The sequence below is a fragment of the Cotesia typhae genome, unplaced genomic scaffold (genome assembly GCF_013202065.1).
Source record: "Cotesia typhae breed Kobodo isofemale line unplaced genomic scaffold, CoteBio_Ctyphae scaffold_45, whole genome shotgun sequence".
Taxonomy (NCBI): Eukaryota; Metazoa; Arthropoda; class Insecta; order Hymenoptera; family Braconidae; genus Cotesia; species Cotesia typhae.
The window spans coordinates 2,874,779-2,887,847 of NW_027423777.1; the positions used below are offsets into that span (position 1 = coordinate 2,874,779).

Below are 13,069 nucleotides of genomic sequence, written 5' to 3' on the forward strand. Positions count from 1 at the left end.
CGGTTGTAGATGTTTACGCCATTTTGATAGTTCTTTTATTTATTTACTGTTTACAAAAACTTGATCCTGCAAAAATTTTTTACAAACTTGGTATTTATAATAAACATTTTTTAAAATTTATGACAATAAAATTTTTCGAATTTTTTTTATTGAAAAAATTATCAAAAAAAATTTATTGAAAAAATTTCACATGTAGAAAGTTTTAAAAATTATACGTGCAATTTTGTAAAAATACTTTTTTTGTTCTAATTTAATTAATAAAAAAAATTAAATTAAAAAGTTTCACTTTTAAAAATTAAAAATTGCAAGTGAAAATTTTTAGAAGCATTTTTTTATTGTAATTAATTTATTAAAAAAATTTTTTAAATTAACAGCTGATTGATAACTTCAGTATTATTAATTTTAATGTCATAATTATTTTATAAAAATAGAATTTTTTAATTTCATTGAACAAAAAAATTGCATTTATTAATTTTTTAAAATTTCTACATGTCAACTTTTTTTTTGCTACAGTTTATTTGTTATAAAATTTTTAAATATATACTAATTTAATTTTCATCAAATTATGATAGTGAAATTAACTGACAACTGACAATTTTTTTTTAAATTCAATTTTTGTAATTAAAAAATTTTTTTTAAATAAATTAGGCCAAAAAAATTATTTAAAAAAAATTGCATTTATAATTTTTTGAAGTTTTTAAAGATGAAATTTTTTAATGACATAAAAAAATTTTTTAGATACAATAATTAATTTATTATTAAAAAAAAAAAATTTTTTAAATTAATAATTTTTAATATTTTTTCAGGATTATCTCGCACATGCGCAGTAGATCAATGAATACAACCTAGAAACTTAAATAACTAACCATCAACTTACATAAAAACAATAATATATTTATAAACAATGAACAACGCAGTAACAATAAAAAAAAAAAAAAAAAAAAAAAAAAAAAGTGACATTAAAAAAGTAAGTGAGAAAATTAAAATAATAATAAAAAAAAATGTATCTTTTAGCAAAACTAATCAGGAACAAACAGCTGAAATTGCTGCTCCGAAATTGTTCAACTGCGGCAAAAGCAAACAAAAAATACGCGGAAGAGCTCGAGCTCCTGGGGAAAAAATACACCAGAGACGACTGGACGAATTTAACCCCGAAGATAATTTCCAAGCTGGAGAAAAATCTGCACACGAGGGAGCACCACCCTCTGTCGCATGTCAGACAAAAAATAGTGAACTATTTTTACAAGAACTTCAGAAATAAATGCGGGAACCCGACGTTCAGCGTGTGCGACAACCTCCCGCCAATGGTGAGCGTGTACCAGAACTTTGACTCGCTGCTGATCCCCAGGGACCATGTCAGCAGGAGCAAGAACGACTGCTACTACGTCAACAGCGAGACTTTGCTGAGAGCGCACACGACTGCTCACCAGGTTGAGCTGATAAAAATGGGCCTGGACAATTTTTTGGTTGTCGGTGACGTCTATCGCAGGGACGAAATAGACTTGACCCACTACCCCGTTTTCCACCAGGTCGATGCTGTCAGACTTTGTGTGCGCGAAGAAGTCTTCAAGAATGTTTGCAGTTCTGAGAGCTTGCAGCTCTTTGAAGCTAAAGGCAAGGAGAGCCAGGAGAAACAGGCCGTGCATACTCTGGAGGCCATCAAGATTATGGAGCATGAATTGAAGACTGTTCTCGTTGGTCTTGCTCAGGCACTTTTTGGCTCAGGTCTGTTTTTTAGGAGAAAAATTAACAGACTGTTAATTTTTTTTAATTAAGAAATTTGACACTGAAGTTCAGAGACGTCTGATAGTTTTTTTTAATTTTTTAACAAACGAATTATTGCAAGAAAATTTTATTTAAAAATTTCAGCTTTAGAAGCTCTGAAAATTTTTAAATGACATTTTTATAAATAATTTTCTATGCCTAGTTGATTTTTCAAGAAAAATAAAAAAATTGTCAAGTGTTTGCTAACTTCAGCCTCATAAAAAAATATTTAAAAAAATTGCAATTATTGTTTTTTTTTACAATTTTTATACGTAGAATTTTTTTTCATAAATTAATTTTTTTTCAACGAATTAATTGTAAAAAAATTTTTTTTTTAATTTTTATAATTTTTTTTTACAATTTTTAAATATGGAATTTTTTTTTTATAATTTAACACTTAATTTTTAGATTTTATTTAATAAATTCAATATTATTAGACAAATATTTAAACAAAAATTCCATTAATTAATTTTTTTTTAATTTTACTTCTATTTTTTAATTTTTTTGAATTAACAAATTAATTGTAAAAAAATATTAAAAAAAAATTGCAATGATAGTTTTTTTTTTTTTAAATTAGCGGAAAATTAATATTTTTCACAATTTTTTTTTTTTTTTTTTTATAATTTATCATATTTAATTTTTATATTTTTTTTAATAAATAAATTAATTGAAAAAAAATATTAAAAAAAAAATTTTATTCATATTTTTTTTTTTACAATTTTTCCATAAAATTTTTTTTACAAATATTTTTGTCATGATTTATTAAAAAAAAATATTAATATATTTAACAGCTGAAATTTAAAATAATTTTTAGGAATTAAATATCGCTGGAAAGACGAGTACTTCCCATTCACTCACCCGTCCTGGGAGTTGGAGGTCTTCTACAACGACCAGTGGATAGAAGTCCTGGGTTGTGGACTCATAAGGCATGAGATTCTAAAAAACTCAGGAGTGAATGACCGCATTGGCTGGGCCTTTGGACTCGGGCTGGAGAGGCTTGCTATGTGCTTCTATGATATCAAGGATATCAGGTTGTTCTGGAGCGAGGACTCAGGATTCTTGAACCAGTTTAGGTTTGACGATCCTGATACGCCTGTCAAGTACAAGGTATAGAGAGCAATAATCTATATTGTTAAGAAAAAAAAAAATGTCTCTAGCTCACCCTCATCGAGACCTTTCATTTGAGTACCCACATCAATTTTTCATATATTTATATATATTATATATATATGTATATATATAATATATATAAATATATGAAAAATGCATGTGGGTACTCAAATGAAAGCTCTTGATGAGTGTAACATCAGGATGAGCTTAGATCTTTAAAAATATCAATAATTAAGAAATGACCTTGTATCATCAATTTATAAAAATGATTATTTTTTATTTCAGCCAATCAGTATTTATCCACAACTAGCAAATGACATAAGCTTCTGGCTCCCAGTAGACACAGAGTACTCTTCTAATGACTTCTACGACCTGGCTCGAGAACACGGGAGCGATATAATCGAACAGATAACATTGATAGACAATTTCACGCACCCCAAGACTAAAAAAGTCTCACATTGCTACAGAATTATCTATAGACACATGGAGCGTACTTTGACGCAAAAAGAAGTCTCTGCTGTACATAAAAAAATCCAAGAAGCTGCTGCTAGTGAACTAAAAGTTGAGCTTCGTATTAAATAATTGACAGAACTTATATATATTTATAAATTATGTAAAATTAACAGGTAAATTAGATTTAATATATTACTTTATTTAATGCAATTATAAAGAACATAATAAAGCAAATGTTATTTTGTTTAAATAAAAAAATTATAAGTTAACAATTTTTAGTTTTGTCTTATCACATCTATTTTTTTTTTTTTTTTTTTGTTACAGGTATGAAAAGTATCATCATTCTTTATTTTAAATATTTATCAAGGATAATGGAATTTTAAAAATTTCATTTTTGAGGAATGATGCGGACTTTTTTATTTTGTAAAAATACATATTTAAAAAAAAAAATTAAGATTATTTTTAGTAGTTTATTAAAAATATAAATAAATATTGCGCCGTGTTACAGTAGAAGTGAAGATGTCAAATTTAAATACTTAAAAATATTTTTTTACAAGTAAATTAAATCAAGTAAAAAATTTACAATCTTATTTATTTTTTAGATGCTTAAAAAAAAAAAAAAAAAAAAAAAATCCAATGTTATAAAATAATTTAAAACATCCTCACAGCGCCTGTAACGCGACACGATCTTCAGTATTTACAAGGTTACGTGCATTAATATCCCCGGACAAAATATCACTGCAATAAAATATTAAGGGAGGTCCTTTCGTCATCAATGTTAAATAAAAAATATTAGATTATGCATAAAATTAATTTTTTTTAAATAGTTAAAGTTATTATTTATCTACTAGTGAAAAAAAAAATTTTTTTAGATAGTAGCTAGTATAATCCAGATTATACTGAGTATTATCCAGATATCACTGAGTATAATCTGGGATAATATCCAGTGTCATCTTGTTTTTTTCCATGTACTATTTATTTTTTAATTTTATGAATTTTAATGGATTTTTTTATTTTAATTTATCGAATATTGACGACTACAGTTGTGACTCAACTGGAGCGAAAGGACTTCCTTAAAAAATAAAAAATCATACCTTTGTCTTATAGTGTCAATAATTGGGGCTTTTACCTTAGCACGCTATAACGGATAAACATGAAAAAAAAAAAAAAGATGGCGCAACACCAAAAATTTTAAATTTATGTGTGTTTATCTAAAAATAGGCCAACATATTTAGTCTCAAGGATATTATACCAGAGATATTTTCTCCAAGGATATTAATAACACGTGCCACCATTTACAATGTACACTTGTAGAATAAAAAAATTCACGACAACTTAGAATAACTAGGCGGCGAGAATTTTTTCCTCAAGAATTTCAAAATATAAAGCGGCAAGCAAGACACCAACGTGATAACGAGAACCTTCCACAAGAAGTCAGTGGTGGTGATAAATTCGCTGTCAAAGTCCTTGAGAACAAACAAGCTGAGAAGATAAAGCGCGAGAGAAAGGAACTCAGCCAGAACCATAATATGATGCCAGGTTCTGATAGTCAGCGCCACCATGATGAGTTCGGTGAGAACTAGCGCGGAGAAGCTAATGGCGACAATGTGGATGAACTCGTCCTCAAACATAACCAAGGCACCGTACATGATGACACCTCCCTGATAAATACTGATGAGAACCCACATGAAGAAAGTCTTGTAGGACAAGCTGCGGCCCTTGCTGAGTTCCTTGTAGAGTTCCGGGAACCGGATAGCGACCTCTCGGCTGACGTCTTTGTCCAGGACTAAGGAGAACACGGGGAACATGGTGAAGAGCGTTGCGTACCCTACTATCAGGAACCCCTGGTAGAGGGCGACACTGGAGAGGTAGAACACGGCCGAGAAGACAGCCTGCATTGTCGAGATGATCAACCCGCGGTGGATGACGAACTGGCTGAGCGCTGCGGAGCGCTTGTAGCTCCTTCGTCCGTGGACGATCAGCAGGTTCGACAGGTGGCTGAACTGCGAGATAGAGAAGTCAGCTGCCAGCGAAGCTTGTCTTCCTTCCAGGCCCTCGATTCCGATTCCTGCGTCGGCCGCTTGGATCATTGACACGTCGTTGCCTCCGTCTCCGACCGCGGCAGTTCTTTTCTGAGTGTGACTCTGGATCAGCTTGACGACGTCGGCCTTCTGGGTCGGAGAGCAGCGACAGCAGACGACAGCTGGAGACCCGCAAGCAAGTTCCATGAATTCTTGCTGGTAATACTGGAGACAGACTTCAAGGGAGTCCCCGCCGATCACCAGCGCGCAGTCCTGCTTCTTGCGGAAGGTGTTGAGCTCCAGGTGGGCGTCGGTCCGGGAGACTACTGACTTAAACACGTGCAAGCTCTGATTTCTGGAGACTAACCTGGAAGATTTAGCGATGCAAGTCGCGGTTTCAAGCTTGTCGCCGGTCAGCATCCAGATTTTGATCCCCGCGTTGCGGAGCAGCTCCAGGGTCGGGCGCACTCGGTCCTGCAGGCGGTCTTCGACTCCAGTCACGCAGATCAGCTCCATCTCGCGCTCCAGGGACTCGATCACTGCTGCCACGCGCGTCGGCCTGTCGTTCATCGCGCAACGCGCTGCGTTGTACCGCGTTTCAAAGTCCAGGTACTGGTCCTCGCTCAGGTGCTTCTTTGCGAACACCAACGTTCGCAGACCCTCGCGGGCCATGTTCCCGCACTCCTCGTCCATCCAGTCGTTGTACTGGACTATTCCTGACATCACCACGTCCGCTCCTTTTAAGTAGAACATTATTTCAGAGCTTGACTCGTCTTTTACGATTATTCCCATTCGCTTTGTTTCTGAGGTGAAGGGAAACACTTGCAAGATTGTGAATGACAGGATTTGCCCGTTGATCGCTTTTAATTGCATTGATGTTCGGTCGCGGCTGAATAACGTCAGGCCGATGTCTTCCGTCCAACGGACTAAGGCTACTTCGTCTGGGCTTGATGCTTGGTAGTTTCGCTGTTGTTCTGGGTAGTAATGACGGTCTGACTCCGTTTGGCTTTGGATTGAACCTGTTTCTGTTTCTGTTGTTTCTACGCTCACGTTGTCCAGCTAGAAAATTTTTTTTTTTTTACAAAAATTATTGAAATTTTTTTTTCATTTTTAAATTAAAAAAAAAAAATTAATATTTTTTTTTTATAAGTATTTTAAAATTGAAAAAATAATTGATAATTTTATCTAATCGCTAATTTTTTAATAAAATTTTCTATCAATCATTTTTTTTACGAAAATTATTAAAATTTTTTTTTTATTTTAAAATTAAAAAAAAAAAAATAAGTATTTTTTTTTATAATTAATGAAAAAAAAGGAAAAAATATGTAAATAATTACCACAAAAAAAATTATCAATAATTAATAAATTATTTAAAAAATAAACAAATAATTTAATCATCATAAAAAAAAAACAAACCTGTTTATTAACATCATCATAAACCGGCGTGACATTATGACAAAGCGCTAGCGCATGAACAGCTTCATAAATCCTAGTGCTCTCACTCCTCCTGACCTTCCCGCGATTCAAGGTCGTCTTGGAGGGCGAATTTTCCCCGCCCACGGGATAATAATTCTTAAGCACACTAGTTATCTCATCAAAGGTCTCCTGGCCATAGGAAGCAGTTCCCAGGTGTAGTTTCTTAAAGACCATCTTGTTCTGCGTCAAAGTTCCGGTCTTGTCGCTCAGCAGATAAGAAATCCTTCCGAGTTCTTCAGGAATAGTCGTGGTCCTTACCTAGTAATTTAAAATTACAGTCATTTTAAACTTCGGTCAAATCACGAGCATTTTTTTTTTTTCTTTAAAAAAAAAAAAAAAAAAAAAAATCAGTAATTAAATTTTTTGTGTTGATATATTAACTGATTTAAAATTTTACTATTTTTTATTATTTCATCTGACTATTATTTTTATAACTTATCAAAGATTAATAAATATTATTAAATTAAAATTGTTAACTTTTTTGAATTTTTAATAAATATAGAAAAATACTTTTCATAAAATAATCATTGTTATTTTTTTTTTAAATAAATAAAATTAATAACTATAATATTACACCTAACGTACATTAAACTTTTCAAATTTTTCAGCGCATGTGCGTCTCATACTTTTTTCTTGGCTCACAAAACTTGCGTTGTTGCCATAGCTTTATTAACGTATCCCTTCCTCGGCTACTCTGGTCTAGGTAAATTTTTCATTACTTATTAATAAATATCTGTGAAACTGTGTGGTAATTATCAATGAAATTATTTTAAAAAAATTGTTTAGTTGTTAGTTAACGTTACTCTAGTTTTTTAAAAAGATCCTAAGAAAAGTTTCTGAGATATAAAAATGTTTGTAGGTAAACTTTTAGATATCCCGTAATGTATAAGAGCGTTCAAAACTCAAACTTTGAAATTAAATATCTCTGAAACTAGATGGTCAAAAATTTTCAAATTGCGCCAATCGATGCAGAATTATATGAACATTCTGCCAAAATTTTTAAAAAATCCTAAGAAAACGACTCTGGCGAGGGTACTACGTTAAATGGCTATTAAATTGAAAAAATGACCGAAGGTCATTTTTTCCAGTTGGTCAATTGACTACTATCCTTACCACAGTCCCCGCAATCTCCTTATCCCGCTGGATAGTCCAGGCATAAAAGGTCTTGCCCATGTCGAGGTTAATACGTAAGCTGATGGGGATGATATAGGAGAAGAGCAGGACGAAGCGGAACATGTAGCAGTACCAAGGCCCACCGAATCCCTTGAGGCACATCATCACCAGAGCGAGGCCTATCACCGCGCAGAAGAGGACCTTGGTCAGCTGGTTGATTTCTCTGTCCAGCAGCCCGATCTTGGACCTGGGAGCGGAATGATTCATCAGCGACCGGGTCTCCTGGCCAGTGTATACAACAATTCCCAGAGCTGAGCCAGAAGCAACAGCTGTGTTGGCCCAGAGAGTGTTATCCACCCCCAGACTCTCCTCGTTGGTGCCTTCGTCCTCGCGAGTAAACGTCCCGATGAACCCGTGGATGTCCTTCTGGGGTTTCTCCACGTACAGACTGGCTTTTATGTCGAACAGCTGACTGTCATGGTCCAGCTTCTGGGTCTGAGGCACCGCCAGCCGCAACTTCCAGTCTGTCTCGCCGTCCAGTTGGTCCGTTCTCACGAAACAAGCTCCCGATTTCTCGGTGGTTTTAAGCAGCACCAAGTCTGCTGGCACTCGCTGGCCCTTCTCGACTATTATCATGTCGCCGACCTTCAGCTTCGAGCTCGGCACCAATTCCAGCTGGTCTGTGCCTCGGAGGAGGCGCTGGTACTTCTGGTTGTTTATCTCTTTGTCTCTTTTGTACCGCCGGTAGTCGTCCACTGCCTCTCGGCAGATTGTTACTGATAAAACGAAGCACAGTGGTCCCCAGTAGGTGTACAGGTAGCCGATTCTTATTTCTGGGATGAACTGCGAGCTCGCCATTATTAGAAAGTACAGGTTTAAGAAGAATTTGAATTGTTGGAATAATACCTAAAAAAAAAAAAAATTTTTTTTATAAGAAAAATATCATAATTAATTTATTAAATACTAGCAACCTTGCAGTCACTATGTGACTTGTAAATTATTAATAAAAAAAATTTTACTTTAATAAATAATAAGTTAAATTGCACTCTAATTTCTTAACTATTGACTTTTTTAAAGATATAAGCTCATTCCGATGTTACACTCATCAGAAGCTTTCATTTGAGTACCCACATGCATTTTTCATATATTTTTCATATATACATATATATAATATCTATAAATATATGAAATATATGAAAAATTGATGTGGGTACTTAAATGAAAGCTCTTGATGAATGTAACATCGGAATGAGCTTAAATCTTAAAAAATGTTGATATTTAAGAAGATACAAGGCGAAATAACGAAATATAAGCTCATAATAATGTTACACTCATCAAGAGCTTTCATTTGAGTACCCACATGCATTTTTAATATATTTTTCATATATACATATATATATAATATCTATAAATATATGAAATATATGAAAAATTGATGTGGGTACTCAAATGAAAGCTCTCGATGAGTGTAACATCGGAATGAGCTTATATCTTTAAAAATGTCAATAGTTCACAAGATACAAGGTCATTTCTTAATTATTGATATTTTTAAAGATCTAAGCTCATCCCGATGTTACATTCAATTAAATTTAAGTCTAGACTTAAAAATACAATTCTATAAAGCGCCCAAATTAATTAATTAATTATAAAATAAAAGTTGACAAGCTTACTAGAGGTAAAAAAGTAATAATGTTATATTTCTGATTTCTGATGACATTTGTAGGAAACTTCTCCGTTATAGGCATTCCGAGGTGGATTGTCCTTGACTTGTACTCTCGTTCCCTCCGACATCTTCTCCACATCCATGTACAGCATCTGCAAACCAATAATCAGTAAATTTCCAAACTACTGGCTTACAATTTTTAAATTGTAAAAAAAAATTCAATTTTAAAAAAATTTTTTTTATAGCAATTGATTTTTTTTTTAAAATAAAAATATTAAAAATTATAACTATATAATTAATACTCATTAAAATTTTTAATAAAAAAAATAGAAGCCTGAAAAAATAAACAAATAAAATAAATCACCTTGCCCACGATCTGGCATTTCGTGGTTTTGTTATCAAAGGAATGTCTTCCTTGGACGTTCTGATAACGTTACTTTGATTTTCCATTCTTATTTATTTATTTCTTGTTTCCAACTACTCACATTACTACTATTATAATTATAGACCGCAATAATTATAATTAAATAGATAATAACGTCAAGAATAATCGATAAACAGACAATTAAAATATTAAAAATAGATAAAGCAGTAGAACAAGAGAATTAGTCATTTATTGACACAATTGACACTGGCTGAGACTGACATACATAGTAACAATAATTTTAGTATAGCATCTGTGACACATACTGTAGTTAATTTTTGTTATTGCTAGTCAAAGTGCGTCATGCTAATATCGATACTCCAAAAGTCGATTTAGTAAATTATTTATAAAATTAAAAAATCAGCTGACCTGTCAAAATTTTTTATTGCGAATTAAATTAATTCAAAAAAATTAATTTTTAATTAAATTTTTTTAATTTTAAAATTATTAAAAAAAAATTCACTTAAAAAATTAAAAAATTAATGACATAAAAATTGAGATTTTTTTCTAAAAATTTTTTTTTAAATTGCATTTTTTATTTTTACAGGTCAATTTTTTTTTGCAGTAATTTAACGATATTGAAGCTATTAGACACTTGAAAAGTTTTTAATTTTATTTATCAAAAAATTTCTTAAAAAAAATTATTTAAAAAAAAATTGCAATTTTAATTATTTCTAATTTTTTTCTTAATAAGTAGAATCAGATAAAATAAATTTAATTATTTATCAATTACCGTGAAAAAATTAATCGAGATGACAGTATCGATATCTCTGACGTCAGAGGGCGCGAAACTTTAATCTTAATGCAAAATAATTAAATAAACGTCAAATAAAAATACTAACCCGCAGAAAAGACACTTGAGAAAATGTCCACAGGCATTCAACCGGCGATTCCGTTTAACAATCGGGCGAAAATTATCGTCCGGCTGGATGAGATAATCAGTCTCGTCATCCATCTCAAAATCCCGCTCCCGGTCCTCTGTTGTCATTCTCAGTGGCATCTCTTCTAACCTCATCCTGCTGCAGTAGGTGAATTCTTAACAATTGACATTGGCTGCAGCAATCTCATTGAACTTTAGATATATTTATTATCCGACCTAGAAATTTTTATGATTCGTCAGTATTTATATTTATGTTCACAAGTATTATTATTTAAAGCCGTAAAATTGGTAATACGTGTCACTTTTCACTTGGAAGACCGAAACTCAGGAGACTTGTGCGCTAACTGAATTTTTTTTTTTAGTTTTTCACAATTTTTAATTTAATTTTGTAGTTTTTTTTTTTTATTACTTTGGAGCGGAGTGTTGGAAGATCTTTCAGGGTATTTGCAAGTGAAAATAATACAGCACTAAGGAGGCAGCCATCTTCATTTTATTATTTAAAATACGCCATTGTTGTTGCGCATGCGCGGTTTTTAATTTCTGTCATTTGAATTTATTAAATTTTACATTAAAGTTAGCAGAAAAAAATTATTTTTAAAAAATTTTAATTTTATTTCTGACAAATAGATTTTTTTCAAAAAATTGCATTTTTTAATTTTTTAAAATTTTTACGCGTCAATTTTTTTTGCCATAATTTATTCGTTAAAAAAAATTATTAAAATTATTTAATATCTGCTAAATTAATTTTTATATTTATTAAAAGATATTTTTACATATTTTTTAGGTGAAAATTAAATTAACCGAAGTCGGAAAATTTCGATAATTTTTTTTATTGAAAATTATAAGTGCAATTTTTTTAAAATATTTTTTTTAAGTTTTTAAATTAAAAAAAAAATTTTTTTTAAAATATACTTGGAAGAAAATTTAATTATTCAAAGAAATTTTTATAAAACAATTTCCGGTAAATTTTACAATTATTAAGCTTGAATAAAATTTTATTCCTTAAAATTCACATGAAATTTATCAGCAAGCTTATCGACCGAACTTCCTTCAGAAACCAGTCGGCAAAATAATTTTTGGCAAGTTAATTTATCACTTTCGTTCATGAAAGTCGCGGTCAATTGAAATCTGCGACACTCGCTGATTTCTTGAAGAATTTCAACGATTTTTTCGGAATTTCCATCAAAATTTTCCAGACAAACGCTCAAAAATTCTCCCAAAACATCCACAGGTAATTCTATCTTGAACATCTCTCTCAATTTTGCTCTAAAAGTTCATTATTAAAAATTATTAAACGAAGAATTACTATTTAAATTAATAATAGTTAAAAAATTCTTCTATCATTGTTTTAAAAAATAAATTTAATAATTTAAAAAAAAAAAAAAAATTCGATTTAACGGTTAGTTAAAAAAGTTCCCGCTAGGTGGCTACACCTCTCATAGTTAGAATTTTAAAATCTGAATATATAAGTTCTTTAAAAAAAATTTTTAAAAATTAAAAAATCGAGTTCTTTTTTTTTTTTATATACACGTTGATAAAAAGATTCATTGATATTCAACAAATTTTAAAAACTGTCAAATAATTTTTTAATTTTTTAAAGATTTTCTTCAAAAAAATTTTTAGTTTATGTTTAATAAATTTATAAATTGTTTCTAAAATAAACACACATTACCTGTTATCATACAGCGCATCAAACTTATTGTTACCATACTGACCAAATTCCTCAAAAATTTTCTCCCACTTTTAGGCAATTTTTCACACCCATCAATCCTTTTTTTTCCTCAAAATTTTTAAAACCAAAATTTCTACTTTCTCGGTTCCAAGAAATTTTCGTCTTCTCAGCTTTGTCTTTCGGCTCCAGCGGTTTCAAATGCGCACCATTCACCTAAAATAAATTAATTTAATATAAATTAAATAAAATAATTATAGTTCAACTCGCCATTTGCCTGAAGTGCTCGTAAGTAGGCACTCGTTGCTCAATAGCCCTCAATTTTGCGCTATTTCGTAATTCATACAAAGTATCTTCTTTAAGTGCCTCTTCAAGTTCCTCCTCCAAGCCCTCGTAATCAATCGGCTTTTTTAAAATATTCATAATTTGCTAATTAAATTTTAAATTCCTCTTAAAGTAAATTTTATTCACAAAATAAATCGTGATGTATTTTATC

The 13,069-nt window shown here is 31.2% G+C and overlaps 3 protein-coding genes across 4 annotated transcripts; 1 reads left to right on the forward strand and 2 right to left on the reverse strand.

Annotated features, from left to right (window-relative positions):
- Nucleotides 1–14: 14 nt before the first annotated feature.
- Phers-m (Phenylalanyl-tRNA synthetase, mitochondrial) lies at nt 15–3,984 on the forward strand. Its single transcript, XM_074257766.1, has 5 exons — nt 15–90; nt 807–1,725; nt 2,579–2,871; nt 3,160–3,500; nt 3,652–3,984. The coding sequence occupies exons 2-4, from the start codon at nt 1,002–1,004 to the stop codon at nt 3,454–3,456; spliced, it is 1,314 nt and encodes a 437-aa protein (XP_074113867.1). The 5' UTR covers nt 15–90; nt 807–1,001; the 3' UTR covers nt 3,457–3,500; nt 3,652–3,984.
- LOC141536949 (putative phospholipid-transporting ATPase IIB) lies at nt 3,934–11,355 on the reverse strand. 2 transcript variants are annotated; one of them, XM_074257764.1, is made up of 6 exons: nt 11,200–11,355; nt 10,867–11,120; nt 9,608–9,752; nt 7,938–8,843; nt 6,765–7,082; nt 3,934–6,407 (listed from the first exon to the last, which is right to left on the reverse strand). In XM_074257764.1, exons 2-6 carry the CDS (start codon nt 11,037–11,039, stop codon nt 4,653–4,655), a joined length of 3,297 nt encoding a protein of 1,098 aa, XP_074113865.1. In that variant the 5' UTR covers nt 11,040–11,120; nt 11,200–11,355; the 3' UTR covers nt 3,934–4,652. The 2 variants fall into 2 exon arrangements, with proteins under 2 accessions (XP_074113865.1, XP_074113866.1); XM_074257765.1 differs by lacking the exons at nt 10,867–11,120; nt 11,200–11,355 and adding an exon at nt 9,965–10,216.
- A 521-nt stretch (nt 11,356–11,876) lies between these two features.
- LOC141537035 (dynein axonemal assembly factor 19) lies at nt 11,877–12,997 on the reverse strand. Its single transcript, XM_074257874.1, has 3 exons — nt 12,844–12,997; nt 12,635–12,789; nt 11,877–12,170 (listed from the first exon to the last, which is right to left on the reverse strand). Exons 1-3 carry the CDS (start codon nt 12,994–12,996, stop codon nt 11,900–11,902), a joined length of 579 nt encoding a protein of 192 aa, XP_074113975.1. The 5' UTR covers nt 12,997; the 3' UTR covers nt 11,877–11,899.
- Nucleotides 12,998–13,069: the final 72 nt, after the last annotated feature.